General features: G+C 46.2%; 1 protein-coding gene across 1 annotated transcript in view; it reads left to right on the forward strand.

Annotated features, from left to right (window-relative positions):
- Positions 1–17,402, forward strand: part of chd7 (chromodomain helicase DNA binding protein 7) — a 58,299-nt gene that overhangs the window by 31,651 nt on the left and 9,246 nt on the right. Inside the window, exons 7-26 of the mRNA XM_070919648.1 lie at positions 23–88; positions 1,162–1,217; positions 2,191–2,305; positions 2,659–2,742; positions 2,848–2,985; positions 3,666–3,787; positions 4,400–4,643; positions 5,516–5,692; positions 5,954–6,097; positions 6,217–6,315; positions 6,408–6,582; positions 7,489–7,705; positions 8,047–8,242; positions 8,541–8,708; positions 8,949–9,128; positions 9,255–9,365; positions 10,564–10,775; positions 12,613–12,812; positions 13,152–13,311; positions 14,809–14,898. Coding sequence (XP_070775749.1) covers positions 23–88; positions 1,162–1,217; positions 2,191–2,305; positions 2,659–2,742; positions 2,848–2,985; positions 3,666–3,787; positions 4,400–4,643; positions 5,516–5,692; positions 5,954–6,097; positions 6,217–6,315; positions 6,408–6,582; positions 7,489–7,705; positions 8,047–8,242; positions 8,541–8,708; positions 8,949–9,128; positions 9,255–9,365; positions 10,564–10,775; positions 12,613–12,812; positions 13,152–13,311; positions 14,809–14,898 — 2,954 coding nt within the window. The remainder of the gene's footprint in view (positions 1–22; positions 89–1,161; positions 1,218–2,190; positions 2,306–2,658; positions 2,743–2,847; positions 2,986–3,665; positions 3,788–4,399; positions 4,644–5,515; positions 5,693–5,953; positions 6,098–6,216; positions 6,316–6,407; positions 6,583–7,488; positions 7,706–8,046; positions 8,243–8,540; positions 8,709–8,948; positions 9,129–9,254; positions 9,366–10,563; positions 10,776–12,612; positions 12,813–13,151; positions 13,312–14,808; positions 14,899–17,402) is intronic.

The following is a 17,402-nucleotide window of genomic DNA, read 5'->3' on the forward strand; positions in this document are numbered from 1 at the left end:
TGACTGTTCTGTGTGTTTCCAGGATGTGGCCGAGGCTGAGGGCCCCGTTGTGGAGAAGATCATGGGTTTGCGCACCACCAAGAAAGAGGTGAGACAGATAGAGACACACACACACACACACACACACACACACACACACACACACCACAGACTCTTAACACAATACACAGAGACGTGCACACATGGACACACTGGCCTGAGTCATAGTTTACGTCATCTGATTAGCCGCTCCACAGCTGGCCTAAGTAGATTACACACACACACACACACACACACACACAGCTCAGACAGCGTATATTCACTTGGTAAGCAGAGACAAGAGTTCTTGTATTTTAGTGTGTGTGTGTGTGTGTGTGTGTGTGTGTGTGTGTGTGTGTGTGTGTGTGTGCGCGCGCGCGCGCTGGGAGCGCTGAGTGTTCAAGAGGGTGTGTGTGTGTGTGTGTATCTGATTGACTGTGTGTGTATATGTGTGTCTACCCGGCTTTGTTTTAGACGGCTTGTCTAAAGAAAGCTCACCCCTGAGCCAACACACACACAAGCACGCACATAAAGTCACCAGCCAACTTTCCTTTGCTAGCCAGCTGCCAATGGGTTACCCCCCCCCCCCCCTCCCCACCTACACACACACAACCTCACAGCTCCATTCAGAGTTGACCCTGGGCTTGGCACATGGCCAAAACCACAATGCTAGCTACGCCAGACGCTAAGTTAGCGTTTCCTCAGGCAGGGTGTGTGTGATTGATGATTCATAGCATTACAGTAGTAGTAGCATGGTGTAGTGTGTGTGTGTGTGTGTTACAGTTGTAATGGTGAATGGAAGTGGACGGCTGCGCTTGAAAGAGCTACTGTTTCAGTATTTCCCCTTGCACACGCGCTGTTTCTGGAGTTTGCAGTTGCATTTGTTCCCAGAAAAAGAAATGTTTCAAGCTACTTCCCCTCCAAGCCTCATTCACATTCGGCCTCGATATTGTGCCCAAAAGCACGAGATACAAATGAAGCGATACTTTCCCGCAGAGTGCGATTCAGCGTTGTCTGACTCGTCAGTCTGAAACTGGCGTGCAGGCTCAATAATTCAACCACACGTTGTGTAACAATGAACACCATGCAGTTGCAATATTTGCTGTGATTATTAACCTTTTTTTTTTCTTTTTTTCTTTTCAGCTGGAGTCGGGGGAGGAAGTGGGGGTGGAGGAGTTCTACGTCAAGTTCAAGGGCTTGTGAGTAGCACGCTAGCTTTTTTTTTTTTTTTTTTTTTTGTCCCTCTTGACCTCTTTTGTCTCTCACAGCAGGGCTTCCTCTTTTTTTAGATGTATTTTCAACACACACACACACACACACACACACCAGGGTGTCCGTGGGTCCATAAGCAAGAAAAGCTCAGTACATTCAACCTGAAAGCCTTTATTCTCTTTATTTTACCATGAGGTGACTCACACACACTCGCGTCCTATCGTACTGCTAAACACATGGTATTTGGTGTTGACATTTGTGTCTACCCAGACCCCAGTCAGTTTGCAGTTTGGACCGCAAAATGAAAAGAGATTCAAGCTGCATGTCAAATAAACAAATGTGATCACATGACTTGCAAATAAGTGTGAAACAAGGTGTTTAGCCTGAAGTCTGTGCAAAGTTTACAGGCTCTTTTCATTCAGTGTGGTTTCAGGGCGATTATCGCTGAATGTAATAAGGTGTAATGTGGTATTTCTTTCATTCCCTATTCCCAGTGTTCTCCTGTTTTGGCCCTCTTAAGTTAAGATAGGATCAGCGAATCACATAAGGCAACGCTAAAATAAGGGCAGATCACCTTTTATTGTTGTGGACTCTGCATCAGCTGACGGTGTAAACAAGTTAAATCATTCTTCTGTGAGTCGAGTAACCACTTCAGCTTTACTTTGGACCCAGTTAGCTGTGAAATGACAACACGCATTCTTTAAAAATAGATGTTTACAACCCACAAAGCCCACGCAAGTAATGTAGCCAATTGGCTGTGACGGCAGGTGGTTTAACTATTTATATATATATATATATTATGAGCGTCAGAGCCCCAACTGTCTTCAGTTTGCATTGCCGTAGATGTAAATACTTTGATGCTTCCATTTTGCCGGAGAAATCTTGCACACTTTCTTTCAGTTTCTGTGAGGCCCTCTAAATAAAAAGGCCTCATGTCTTAATTTGGCTCTTGTGTCTCAGTTCGTACCTCCACTGTCGCTGGGCAGACCTGGAGGAGCTGGAGAAGGACAAGAGAATACACCAGAAGGTCAAGAGGTATAAGGCCAAGCAACAACTCAACAGCTTCATAACTGAGGTAAGACCTGCGCTCTACACTACAATTATCCCGTTATCTGGGTCCTGACCTTGCACTGCTCTGGTGTAATTCCATAACAGGGTCAAAACCGATTGACCAACGATAATTGTTTTGCATCTTAAAAAGCTCACAGCTGAGAATTTTCAGGTGTCAGGATCAGATGTTTTTTTCTCCTCTTGCCATAATAAAACATTTTCCAGGCTTATTCATCTGTATTATCTTACCGTGTCGAAGTCTATTCATAACCGCTTTATACAGACAATAAGTGGCCCTTGCACAATAATGTACACTGACTGATCCTGGAAAATGCTCCTTGCTTCTAACAGTAAACCTCCACTTGCTTTCTCCTCCAGATGGATGATGAGCCTTTTAACCCAGACTATGTGGAGGTGGACCGTGTCCTGGATGTTTCAGAGAGCCCAGATGAAAACGGAGAGGTGCTTTGATCTCTTCCTGTCATCTTTCATGGGTTTGAGCCTCTCCCTCTGTACACACACTCACCAAACCCCCCTCCCCTTTCTGTGTGTGTGTTACGTGTGCAGACGGTGACCTTATATTTGGTGAAATGGTGCAGTCTGCCCTACGAAGACTCCACCTGGGAGCTGAAGGCCGACATCGACCAGTCCAAGATAGAGGAATATGAACGCATCGCGGCGCGCACCCCCAACACTAAAAGAGTGGCAAGTATCCGCGCGCAGTAGCAAGTAGCACCCAAGGGAGATGGATAGCCACTCGTGAATGGTTGCTGGGTGCTATCCATCTCCCAGCCTCCTCCCAGTAGGCAGGAACGCGGGTGGGTTTGTGTGTGTTGGCCTGCTGCCTGCCCCTTCCTCCTCCAGATTTACAGCTCCCTTAACTGCTCTCCACAGGGCCACGTTCTTGTGGTCTTACACACTCACACACACGCCCTGCTCTTGTGGCCAGGCCAAACCACTAACAGTGTGTTTAATGCTGAACAGAAGCAGCTGACTCGCTGTGGTCTTTCCCCCTCCATCACTTGGTTCTCTCCCTGTTTCCATCTATTTAACTACTGCCTATTGTTTCTCCTCGAGGACCATGTCAGAAATTCAGTATCTGGACATTGATATAGTTTGTGGCTCGAGGGCAAACTTCTCCACAACTATTGGACCATTTGTGGCGGACATTCGTCTTCCCCCGGGGGTGAACCCCAGTGACTTTGTTGGTTGCAAACTCAACTTTTCCACGGCTTAATGCATGACGAGATTGACTACATTTTCTGTCAGTCATCTTAACAATTAACCGGCCATGAAGCCCCAAACATTCCACACCCTTGCGCCAATGATTTGATAAGGATTGATGCCTCATTTGTTTAATAACCCCAAATAATATGTGCGTCTAGGATCGGCCTCCTGCAGCCGACTGGAAAAAGCTGGAGGGCTCGAGGGATTACAGGAACGGCAACGCACTCAGGGAATACCAGCTAGAAGGCCTCAACTGGCTAACCTTCAACTGGTACAACTCGTAAGTCACCATTAAGTTTATGTTGTTGGATATTAGTCTCCAGCTGCTACCCTGTACATGGGATAGCACCTCATTTAATAGTCTACAGTAGACATTAAGTGGCTCCGTAGCATCTTGTGGTTTTAAGTTTTCCCACTGGCGCCATCCACGCATGAAATGAATGCTCTTAAAGTACCGTAAGAGTCTTTAGACAAACGTCGTCATTCAGTAGCACAAATAGAAGATTGCAGTTGAACATTTTGTGTGCTGTCATGTGCCCATACAATCTTTCTGTTTTAAGGTAAATACCTGCCATGTTTTGTTTTTGTTTTTTTCTGGAATGTCATTTAGCAATAATAGTATTTTCCAGCTGGTCTCACATGTTTTTCTGCATTACATCAGTGGAGTGGAGAGCAGATTGCCTCACCCCCTTTTTGGAAAAGCAACGTTAATAAACCAAAAGGAGGGGGGGGGGGGTCTTTTAGATCATGGAAGTAGATCGAAGTAGTCTTTGGTACCTGGCATGGGCATTGGGCTCTTAACCAGTCTAGTGACACTGAAGCACGAATAATGTAAATGCAGATCCTACACGCAGCCTCTCATTCACCCTGTGCACATCATTTATCCCCACAGACGTAACTGTATCTTGGCTGATGAGATGGGTCTAGGAAAGACCATCCAGTCCATTACATTCCTCTATGAGATTTACATGAAGGGCATTGAGGGGCCATTCCTGGTCATCGCCCCCCTCTCAACCATTCCCAACTGGGAGAGAGAGTTCAGGACCTGGACCGAGCTCAACGCGGTGGTCTACCACGGTAGCCAGGCCAGCCGCAAGACCATCCAGGCCTACGAGATGTACTACAGAGACGCACAGGTAAACGGGATCAGACATCTGAGTGTCTTTAACTTCTTTATTGTGACGTGCTTCTGTGTGGATGGGGTTCAGTTCCAAGCAGGATTTAGATTAAATGCTGAGTTTAAACGGAGTCTGTAGCTGAAAGTACGCAAGAGGAGTAGCATTTCAAATGAGAGTAGGTTGAAGAGGATTTGAACATTCTTTCCATTACCTTCTGCAGATCTGAACCCCCCCCCCCCCCCAGCCGCCTGGGCATGGGCAGTGCTCCTCTGCTTGTATAAGCTCTTTACAGTCCTCTAGCTAGCCACACACTGTAAGCTCTTATTGTACAATGCTACTAATGTCTCCTGGTCTAACACTTGCCACAGTGAGCCTGTGAAGAAAATAAGCTGTAGTAGCGGTGTCCTTGCTGGCTGCTTGTTGCTAATCCAGGTTGAGGTAATCCTCAAGGTCGCAATGGACGTGGTGTCCTTTATCTCCCGTTCTGCCTGCTTTACTACATACAGCAGGGACATAGGGGGGCGCTCCTAGTCTGCATTGCTTATTTCTGCCATGTCGTAGATGGCTGACAGATTTAGACAGTGTAAGGGGGTGTTTTGTTGTGCATTTGACCTGGTTTGAATAAAGAAACGGTGTCAAAACAAGTGGAAAATGTTGTTTAGTAATCACCAGTTAGCAAGGTGAACTTATCATATACCATAGCTCGCTATATATGGACGGACTTCCATAAGTCCAACTCTGTCACGAGCCTCTATTTCAGAGCTTCTCTTGGCTTTTCCTCACAAATGTCTGGAGCTGCTGTGGCCCACAGTTGATGCCTTTTTTTTCTTCTTTTTTTTTTTTTACTTTTTTGCCTAAAAATGAAAAGTGTTTTCCTACCTGATCCACAGGGTAAGATAATAAAGGGAGTGTATCGGTTCCACGCGGTGATAACAACCTTTGAGATGATTCTGGCTGACTGTCCTGAGCTTCGCAGCGTGCCGTGGCGCTGCGTGGTGATAGACGAAGCTCACCGCCTCAAAAACCGAAACTGCAAGCTACTGGAGGGACTCAAAATGATGGACATGGTGAGTAGTGGTGATGGCAAGAGGAAAGGAGGAGTTTCAAGTAATTCCAAGTAGTCCTACTTGAGATCAAGGCCTAGCAGGATCTTCAGAGGTTTTGTAGAAACGTGGGAGCACTTTGGCTCAGTTAGAGTTGGACAAATTAGCCCAATACCTGTGCCACGTTAATGTAGTCCCTCTCTCCTCCTCTTTGGGGAAAGTCCTCAAGACATCCTGCCATCCATTTTCTAATCTCTTGCCTGTCTCCGCCTCCTCCTCCTGCAGGAGCACAAAGTTCTGTTGACAGGAACCCCTCTCCAGAACACTGTGGAGGAGCTCTTCAGCTTGCTCAACTTCCTGGAGCCCGAGCGATTCCCGTCTGAACAGACATTCATGACTGAATTTGGAGACCTCAAGACTGAAGAACAGGTAAATGGATAAGTCAGGTGGTACCGCTGAAATAGGAGGGGGTTGTCGTGTCTTTTTTCAACTTCCCATGGGTCATACATTCCCCACTGAAGTGTTAACATTGTGTCTGTGTGTCTCAGGTTCAGAAACTGCAAGGCATTCTGAAGCCCATGATGTTGAGAAGACTGAAGGAGGACGTGGAGAAGAACCTGGCCCCTAAGGAGGAGACCATCATTGAGGTAGGACCTGAGGTCTCATTGTCGTGAAGTGTTGGAAACGGTCATGTTTCAGGATAGGAAAAATTCATTGGATCAACCATTGTTTTTGTCAGGTGGAGCTGACCAACATCCAGAAGAAATACTATCGGGCCATTCTGGAGAAGAATTTCTCCTTCCTGTCCAAAGGAGGTGCTGGAGTCAGTGGAGGCGGAGGATCCAGCGTCCCCAACCTCCTCAACACCATGATGGAGCTGAGGAAATGCTGCAACCACCCCTACCTCATTAATGGTACACACACGCGCTTCCAAAATTGCATTTAAAGGGGACCTATCATGCTTTTCCTTGTTTTCTGTCATATATATAATATTACAATGTTGGATATTCATATTAAATGTTGCCAAAGTTTCAAATAATGAGGTAAAAGTAATCCATGTGAGCCAAAAGCTCAGGCCTCAGACTGCTCTGATCGCTAGGCTTCCAACAGTTTTTTCTACATTTGTGCCAATTGTAGATAGGCACAGATTTCTTTTTATGGTCATCTGGTCCAGGCACAGAAGTCGTACACGCACACCCACATTGTAGAGGGACGAGCTCATCCACCCCTTCAGTCTGCCTAAGTTATTCGACCGCTTCGCTCAGGACTACTCTTCAAGTTTGTTCAGCATGTCTCGCAGAAAGTGCTTTTTCGGCTGCGAAGGACAGTTGGGTTATTTTCTTGACTGATAGATGGCTAAAGTCATCGCTAACTGCAGCTGCTGTTAGCTGTGCAGCTAGCGGTCCTCTTAGCTAGCTGACTCCAACCATCTGAGTCTCAGAGTCCAGGCCTGAAAACCTCCGCAAGAGGAGGCAATGCAGGTGGTACTCAGGGCTCAGAAGCGTCTCCCTGCCCCTCTGTGGACTCCCAGGAAGTTGGCCAGAAGAAAGTGGGTTTCTAGGGAGGGGGGCCTTAAAGAGCCAGGAGCTCAAACGGTTAACTAATGGTCTGCATGAAGGGCCCGAATAAGATGAATAAGGACTTTGAACTGTGAATCTTGCAAAGGTACTCTAGTGGAGTCCCAGAATAAAAATATACAGCATAATATGAGCATCATAGCTCCCCTTTAAGTATTAAGATTCTGCAAACCAAACTTGGAACTGTTCCAAAATCCCCTTTTTTGTTTTCCTGATGTATTTCAATTGTTTTCCCCTTCCCAGGAGCGGAGGAAAAGATCGCAGAGGAGTTTAGGGACTCCCATGGAGGCAGGGCAGACATGCCGGACATGGCCCTTCAAGCAATGATCCAGGCCGCCGGCAAGCTGGTGCTCATTGACAAGCTGCTGCCCAAACTGAAGGCCGGCGGACACAGAGTCCTAGTGTTCAGTCAGATGGTCCGCTGTCTGGACATCCTGGAGGACTACCTCATCCAGAAACGGTGAGAATAGAGGCAAATCAACATGTCCTTAAGAAGTGCAGAGTGTAGGGACGTTCTCCCCCATCCCAGTCTGTTAATAATGGGTATTTATATTTAGCTAAGTGACACAGCTGCCCAGTGCACACTCAAGCTACAACCTGAAAATTAGATAAGATCAAACTTAACTCAGTAACGGGGAGCATGCAACCCCTGAAATTGCCTTGATGCGATCGGCTAGAGAGAAGATGTATCTCTCTGCTGGAATCGGGACATCTCTAACTGCAGTGCTGACTTTTCTGGGAATGGTGGCAGCATGACGTTACCGACAACAATTCACACCTGTCCCCTCCCACTGTGTCCAGATATCCCTATGAACGTATAGACGGCAGAGTGCGTGGTAACCTGCGGCAGGCAGCCATCGACCGGTTCTCCAGACCGGACTCGGACCGCTTTGTTTTCCTGCTGTGCACGAGAGCCGGAGGTCTCGGCATCAACCTGACTGCGGCAGATACCTGCATCATCTTTGACTCCGACTGGAACCCTCAGAACGACCTGCAGGTACAGACCACACACAATGCCTTTACTGCAGTCGTACTTACTTGATTAGCTACAGCATGGAACCATTGAGGCCCCTGCACTGGAAAGTGTCAAGAGTACTGTAGAGTCCCTACCAGCTTCAGGCTGCTGCCTGCTGGATGTGATGACTCTGCCAACCTAGCTCTGGTTTACTGGACCAAATCATTTGTCCTCTGCTGTAACCTAACATCTCCAGCTGAACATACCCCTGCAGCATGAGAAGTAGGTGAAATCTGCTGTAGAACGATGTGTCTGAGTCTCTGAATGCGTCCTCCTCCAGGCCCAGGCCAGGTGTCATCGTATCGGTCAGTCCAAGGCGGTCAAGATCTACCGCCTGATCACCAGGAACAGCTACGAGAGGGAGATGTTCGACAAGGCCAGTCTGAAGCTGGGCCTCGACAAGGCCGTCCTCCAGAGCATGAGTGGACGAGAGAACGCCAACAGTGGGGTGCGATACATCACACACACACACTCTCTCACACATTAAATATCTCCATCAGTACCTTCAGATTGATTTTTTTCCTGTAAGTGAATCAGCTCAGTGTACCATGTGTTCGAAGGCACCCCCGATCCCTTTGTTAGAGCACTCAAATTAGAGAGCATACTTTACAGACACAAAATGAACAAAATGGATGGTTCGGCCTTAAATATTTGTCATGGAATAAAAATGTTTCTGTTCCCGGTCCAGGTCCAGCAGTTGTCCAAGAAGGAGGTCGAGGACCTGCTGAGAAAGGGAGCCTATGGCGCTCTGATGGACGAGGAAGACGAAGGCTCAAAATTCTGCGAGGAAGACATCGACCAGATCCTCCAGAGGCGAACCCACACCATCACCATAGAGTCTGAGGGCAAGGGCTCTACATTCGCTAAGGTACGAACTGTACTCAGCCTGAAAACTGTGGCAAAACGATCTAAAATCCTCTCCCTCATAATGTGTGTCAAAATGATCTGTGTGATTACAGAGCATTGACCAATATGTCGTCCTTTTTTTCTGCAGGCCAGTTTTGTTGCAAGAGGTAACCGGACAGATATTTCTCTGGAGGATCCGGACTTCTGGCAGAAATGGGCCAAGAAGGCCGAGCTGGACCTGGACGCCATCAACGGACGGGTACGGCACACTCTCGTGTTCAACTGTGCATACATACTGTAAACACGAGTACCTGCAATGTAAAGCCCACACAAGGCGTAGCCATAGAGAAAGAGCGATCACACTGTGCTTCCTATTACTTTGGTGCACGTACACACACTCTTATGGAAAGGGGACTAGCAGTGGTAATTAGTCAGTGCTATCACCACAAGCTAGGAGGAGGAAAGTGAGACAGACTGACAGAGAGAGAGAGAGAGAGACAGAAAGATCAGGAGGGAAGCGCAGAGAGAGAGAGAGAGAGAGATTAATATTGACAGTTGGGAATCTCCTCTCTGCCTTAATTACCCATGTTTCCCTGCTCTCGTGTGTGTGTTTGAGTGAGAGAGAGTAAGCTGCTTAGCTCCACTTAACAGAGCGCAGATGCCTGGAGGGTACAGAGATATCACTTAGGCTAGTGCTCACACAGAAACACAAGCTCGGTCACATTCTTACACACACACACACACACACACACACACACACACAGACTGAGAGCCGTGCGAACAGGCATCGTTCTATTCCTGCCTCCCCTCCTTCCCTCCATGTTTTGTGCACTTTTTTTTAAAAAAAAGATTTTATTTGTGTGTGCATTTGTCCCCGCTGATTCCCTCCTCTCTCCGCTCCCTCGCTGCCTCTCTTGTGGAGGGCCCTCCACTGGAACATTTAATCCAGCTCCACGGGCGCGAATGTGGGCCGCTCCCCTGGGATTTCTTATTGTGTGATGTTGAAATGGAAATGACTGCCGGGCTCTGTGATAATTGTGGAACTAACTACTGACCTGTTTGCGCATATTAATGGGATTGCAAAGGGGAATAAATCAAATTAATTGAACAAAAATGTAATTCATTAGACAACATAATTAATGCCAATTTTCTCAGCATCGGGAATGAAACGCCGGGCCAAATATCCAATTAATCCGATTTTGTACAGAAGACGCCATGTATTCACAGGATTCACACAAGTCATAGAAGTCAGAATATACAAGAAATGTACAAATAGGCCACTTCACAGGAGTAAAGCAGAAGGCACTTTGCATATTGTTTGGATTTCAGACCATCTGTAATTGAAACAAAGTTCTTAGTGAATAACAAAAAAAAAAAAAAAAACATTACAGAAGGGAAGAACATCTAGGACGTAAACGGTAAATGGACTGAACATTTTTCGCTGACTTTGTCCGCAGAACACGCTGGTGATTGACACGCCGAGGGTGAGGAAGCAGACGCGGCACTACAGCAGCATCAAAGAGGACGAGATGATGGAGTTTTCCGAGCTGGAGAGTGACGAGGACGAGCCGAGCAAGCCCTCGTCCAAGCCACGCCGGCCCCAAGACAAAGCCCAGGGCTACCCCAGATCGGAGTGCTTCAGAGTGGAGAAGAACCTGCTGGTCTACGGGTCAGTCGCATATTTCTTCTTTTTTTTTTGTTTTCTGCTCACAAACCCGGACGAATAACAACGTCGACCGCTGGCTTATTTTTTTTTTTTCTTTTCATTCTTGCTGGATGAGAAGATCGATACCGCACTGACGATCGTCTCGTAAATATATGGGAGGCAGTTAGCTTAGCATAAAGGCTCAAAACGGGGAAACTGCTAGCCTGACCAGGACTTCCAAAGTAAAGTCTAATTAACAATATATTTCTTTATAAGTGTGAAAACGACAAGTTTTTTTTTTTTTAAGGTGGTTAGGGCTGTGCCCCAGTGGCTTACTGGAGTTTCCGCTAGCCAGCTAGCGACTTCATGGCGACGACAAGACACTGGACAGGTTAAATAAATGAGATATAATGTGTACATTAGTGAGCTTTGGAGGCGCTGGTAGGTGCTAGCCAGGCTAGCTGTTTCCCTCTGTTTTCAGTCTTTATGCTAGACTAAACAAGAAAACAAATAAGCGTGTTTCCCAAAGTGTCGAACATTTCCTTTTTTAAATATGAAGGAAGGATCAAAGCACATTGAGAACAGTAGAAATCTACGTTCGACTTGTATAGGTATCCCCCCCTAGGGAGCAGTTATGAATGGTAAAACAAAAGGACTGTTCACGGACGTATCAAGTTCATAGAAAAGTGCACACAAAGGGACCCAATTGAGTATATTGAGATGTAAAGAGCAATATTTAATTTGAGACATTAATCTGTGCATCGACAGAAGAGCATCTTAGCATCAGACCTCTCCTGGCACGGTAACAGACTTTAAAGTCACAGATGCGAGTTCATTATACTGCACACAGGCAAATTGACACACTTACCACAGATAGTGATTATCGGGCGAGCCCTTCCATTTTCACGGCTGACTTGGCGTGACTGTGTGTGTGTAAGAAAGAACAGTGGTGCTAGTGAGATGTCAGCGTTGTTGTTTTTACAGTCTAGTCTCGTGGCCAGAGGCTGTAGGACACAAAAACACACTGTCTGACTGGGCCTGTCCTCTCTGCTCAGCGCTCTGTTGTCTTTTCCCATCATCCATCTCTCTCTCACTCTCACTCATCCACCATTTTACCCTGTCTGAAATCATTCAGGGCAAGACTGGTTCACACGGTTCAGTGGAGATTGGGAAGCAGTAGTGGGAGGGGGGGGGGGGGGGGGGATCTTAGTTGAGAATAAGACAGTCTGAGGGAAGCTGTCCACCACATCAGCCTTTAGGGTCGCGCGCTGGTTGGGGGAGGGGCGGCGGGGGGAGCTTTTATGATGTGTGAATCCTGTGAATAATTTATTGAGTCCTTTTAAAAAAAAAAAAAAAAAAAAAATGGACCAGGTCTGAATCAAACAACCAATCGGGGGTTAGCCAGCACGTTAACTGGCCAGTTTTTTAAAAGACTAAATACAAACGGGCGGGGAGCGCTCACAGACACACATTCAATTAAATATTGTTAGTGACGTGCAATGGTCAAACTTAGTTATTTCAACCGAAATTATAATTCAATAATATTGCCACATGTAGCTCTAACCGTTGACAAAGTAGAGCTGTAGTAGAGCATAATAGGTGACCTTTAAAAACTATTATCATATATTCAATCCACGCTTTGCAGATAATAACACTAACACAGATGTATAGTAACATTAAACAAATTTGCCACTTAGAAATGACAATTTAAGACGTTTTGTATATTCTCATCATTGGACATGGAGTCCCAAAGCCAGCGGTACAACACCGTGTGCTGATAAGCATGTGTCGTATGTCGAATATTCGATGTTAGAGGCTGACGGGGTCATTGTCCCTTCCTCCCCCCCCCCCCTACCACCAGTTGGGGCAGATGGAGTGACATCCTGGCTCACGGTCGCTTCAAGCGGCCCCTGAAGGAGGCCGACGTGGAAACGATCTGCCGAGCCCTCCTGGCCTACTGCCTGCTGCATTACCGTGGCGACGAGAACATCAAGAGCTTCATCTGGGACCTGATCACCCCAAGCGCAGACGGGACCACCAAGACGCTGACCAACCACTCTGGTAAGACACACTATATATACCGGATGAGCCCATATAATCTCACAAACGCACTACTGTCTAGGGCCTGCACAAATAGTGACTGATGCTCTGTGACACATTTTAGCCACTATTGAGGTTCAGCGCTATCTTATTTAGATAACTGCACCCAGCAATGTTTTGAATTCATCTTTTTGGGATTCTGCTGGCCACGGGTTCCTGGATAAGATGACAAAATGGATAAACAAACCCTGGACATGCTTGAAACAAGGTTTACAGGTTGTCATTTGTAGAAGCCTCTGACTGTTGCCTAACCGCCCGCTCTGCCTCTCCCTCTCCCTCTCTCTCTCTCTCTCTCTCCAGGTCTCTCTACCCCAGTCCCTCGGGGCAGGAAGGGCAAGAAGGGGAAGGCCCCAGCCCCGCCTCCACAGACTCCACGAGCTGATTGGCTGGCCAGCTGCAATCCCGACCACTTACTGCAAGAGGATAGCTACAAGAGACACCTGAAACATCACTGTAACAAGTAGGGTTTTTAATCATTTTCACTTTAATCTGGCGTGAAACACCGTGGTAGCTGGTGGCTATCGCTTTGCTTTTTCCCACTTTTAGGGGGCATTAAGAGCTAATGAAAGCTTTTAATGGTTAACTTAGTGTGCGCACGGTGGAAGCGCTCGTAGAACCCAAATGAATGTGATGCAGCTGTAGCTTTAAAACCACGACGTGGATACAAGTGGAAGGTGTGACGGTTTCTGAGTCTGGCTCTGCAGCGGTACACACAGCGCAGCTTCAACAGCCACAGCAGTCTGCCTGTCCTCCTCCTCAAACACACACACACACACACGTTTGCTCTGTGGTCAGCTCTCTCCACTGTTGTCAGGGAGATATGCTTCCTTGCCCTCCCAGATTCAATTCCAAGACCCCCCCCCCCCAAACTTCCCCCTTCTTGAGGGGGAAGTTTGTTTGTTTGTGTGTGTGTGTGTTTGGCTGTGTGCCAGGCCAGGTGCTAGGCAGGCAGACCTGTTGGAAGTGGGTGAAAGACGCACGCACACACACAAACGCACACATACACACTTGGGGGTGATTATGTGGTGCCATCTGCTAGGCTGGAGCACAGCGTTGTGTGGCTAATCAGGCCTGGCACATTGATGGATGAGCACACACAGCCTGCCAACAAACACACACACACTCTGCAACTTGTGATGCCATTGATGCACAAACACACACACTGCAGAATGAGTTGCAAATGACTGTCTTTATACCCCCCCCCCCCACCCCTGCTTCCTTTCCAAACTTTTTGTTCCCTCCCTTTCAGCACAGCTCTCTGTCCTTTCAATTCTTCTCCTCTCTGCTCCTCCCACTCATCTCCTCCTCTACCCCCCCCCCCCCCCCCACTCCTTCTCCTCTGCCTTCTGCTCCAAACAACTTCATTGGCATTAAATCCTGGTAACAAATCTGGTGACAAATGTTTACAGTGAATCAGATCTCCCGGATAGCAGCATTTCCAATGTCAGGAGATCAAATCTGACGCTCATTCTTGAGCCACGACTGAAGTGATTCTTTTTTACTGTGGGGGTCAGTCCAGTAGAATCAGTCCAGTGAATATTGTCATCAGGTCTCCCCCTGGAAATGAAATACCTGATATCGGAGGCATTATGAGGGAATTTTGCAAACAAGAATACAGCAGAATATATTTTCCAAAACGTGAATTGCATTAGATGGCTGTCAATAATGACTGCAGAGGAACTGGCCAGAATCAGAATCAGAATCAGAAACTGTTTATTGCCAAGTAACATACATTACAAGGAATTTGCTGTGGTCTGAAGGTGCTATAGCTGGCCCTGGGTCAGTGTAATCTTTAGAGCAGAAACATAGTCAGACTAAACAAACAACTATCAATTGCAAAAGAAAAAAAAAATAATAATTTGGTTTGATTCCATTAACTGCAGCCCTGGAAATCTTTGTCTGAGTCGAACTTAAACTAGTCAACTCTCCTAAAGGACAACCTCACTTTCTTTTGCAGGGTGTTGCTGAGGGTGAGGATGCTGTATTACCTGCGACAGGAAGTCATAGGGGACCAAGCCGAGCGCATCCTGGAGGGAGCAGACTCCAGGTCAGTAGACGTTTTCTTCCTGTGTCTGTATTTTTTTTTTTTTTTCTTTATTTACCACATCTTCTGTAGGACATAACAGATGGGAAAATTATGAAAACAAACCCTGTATCCATAAGTTTGACCCCCAAAAAAAACAACACACCACATCCATCCTGAGTATTTTTCCTCGAATACAAGGTACCAGGTGTTGACATTCAAAGGGAAGAGCTTTCATGTATTGGAAGCATCATGAAAGTGATTCGAGAGCTGGATATTTATATGAATGTGTGATGAATTATTACTGGGGCGCAGTTCTGTCTGTCTGTTCCAGTGGCCTCTTTGGCAGGGCTCTTCCTATTCTGACAGATACAACACAGTTACTCTATCAGGGGAAAATGTGCTATTTATTGCAGATTTGACCCATTTAGAATGTTGGTTGTTTTGTTTTTTTTTTTTGTTCACATTTTGACAAGCTGTTATTATCATTTGGCACGAGGCCTTGCGAGTGCCGTGTTGTTAATGTGAAGGCTAACTATACTGCTCACCTCAACGGATCGTCGTCGTCTCATTCGGACACCTCCTTCACTGCTCCCTCCATCTTTTTTTTTTTTTCTTCCCCCCCTCTCCGTCTCACTCCGCTTTTCTTGCCATCTGTCCATCTCTCTGCAGCGCACTTTAGTCTCTCATCATCTCCCATCCCCCTCTCATCACCCTTTCACCCAGATGTAAATGCATTTATAATGTGGAGCACGTGCACTTCATGTTGATCTCTCCCACTCCCTTCCCTTCCCTCCCTCCCTCCCTCTCTCTCTCTCCCTCCCCCCCTCTCAATGGCTACTGTGACAGACCTGTGCGTGTGTGTGTGTGTGTGTGTGTTTGTCAGCGCATGCCAGACGTGAGCATACGGGGTGCCATCATGCCAACATATGCCAGGGGGATTTAGAATGCCAGTCTTGGCGTGCACGCGTATGTGTGTGTTGCCAAGGCCGGGCATGCTGCTGTTTACAGAGATAAGGGACTGTTTCCCTGGTTCCTTCTCCCCCCCCCCCCCCCCCCCATCACCCTCTGTCTTTCTGCTTCTATTGTGTATTGTACCCTTTCTCTCCACAACTAGCTGGAAACACCATTTTCTGCCTTCTTTTTTCCATAATGACAACATAGTCTATCCTGCAAAAACCTTGCACATTATAGCTATTCTCAGTTCGTCATTTACATGTATGAAGAATGCTGTTCTTGACCAGGTAACGAGTTTTGGTTGGACCAGGGGGGGAGCTGATTGGTAGCATATGAATGTCATTATACAATATATGAATAGGTGACGCTTCTATAGCATTGTTGACTCACGATATTTAAAAAAATAAAGAGAGAGAGAGAAATCGTGCAGCAGAATCAAAGATATGGTCTTAATTTTACTCCACGCATTCCTCTTCAAAAACGCCTACATTACCCACAATGCAACCCAACTGCTGACCGTTCCATAGAATATTCCAATGACAATGAATTTCAGTTAAGTTCTGCCGATCAGTTATGGTTCGTATCAATTCCCGTTTCAATTTCTTTTCTCATTACGTTCAAGAAGAAAACAAAATGTTAAAAGTGCAGTTTTTATTTTCAGCAGATTTGGGCTGCTATCAAGGGTCATTAGTCATTTTAAAAAGACAAATATTAATCAATAAATCAATAACTGTGTTTTTAAACTTGTTTTGGGCCTTTTTTGTGACTAGGGACAAAAAGACATCGTTATTTACTGAAAGTCATTTCAGTTATTTGTAGGCCTGCTGCCGTAATCAGTGCAGGGTTCCCACGGGTCCTTGAAAGCTTTTGAAAATAGACATAAATATTGAAAGTGCTTGAATTTATATATTTTGTGCAAGAATTGAAGTAGACATGTCTTGTTAAGCTGGTGCTAATGAAATAAGCATTCTGTAAAGCTAGTTCCCATTCTAAAAAATCTGACTCTTGTAACAATAATTAGCCTTGATCCTTGTCTCAAACTATGCCATGTTGGGTCCTTGAATTTGAGGGAATTGGGCCTGGAAAGTCCTTTTTTTTTTTTTTTAAAGTCCTTGAATTTGATGTTTAAGAAGGTGTGGGAACCCCCGTCAGTGTTACCAGTGTTACACTGTGTTCATTTGTAAAATACTATGTTCTTTTCTTGTAAAATGTCCGGTGTGATCCGTAACACCGGTGCTGTCAAGAGTTTGGTGGGAAGATTTCCATCAATGTGGCATCCCCTAGTTATTTCCAGATTGGCATTTCTATGGCGACAAAACAGACGCCAGCAAGGAGTACTTCCTGTTTAGATCATTATTCCCTTTTCCTGTAGTTTCCCCAACTTGCCGCTCAGTCAAGGGGAAGTGTTTAGGTTTCTTCATGACATGGAGACACTCGGTGGATATCGAAGGTGCAGCTGCACAGGTTAACTGAATAGGACCATGAGTAATAGACAACACACAGCTAAGAACTCTGCTTGCACACACATTTTTGGATATTTGTTTCTGTCTCTGGTTGGCAGCTGACAGCTT

This window comes from Enoplosus armatus, chromosome 14 (genome assembly GCF_043641665.1).
Source record: "Enoplosus armatus isolate fEnoArm2 chromosome 14, fEnoArm2.hap1, whole genome shotgun sequence".
Taxonomy (NCBI): domain Eukaryota; kingdom Metazoa; phylum Chordata; class Actinopteri; order Centrarchiformes; family Enoplosidae; genus Enoplosus; species Enoplosus armatus.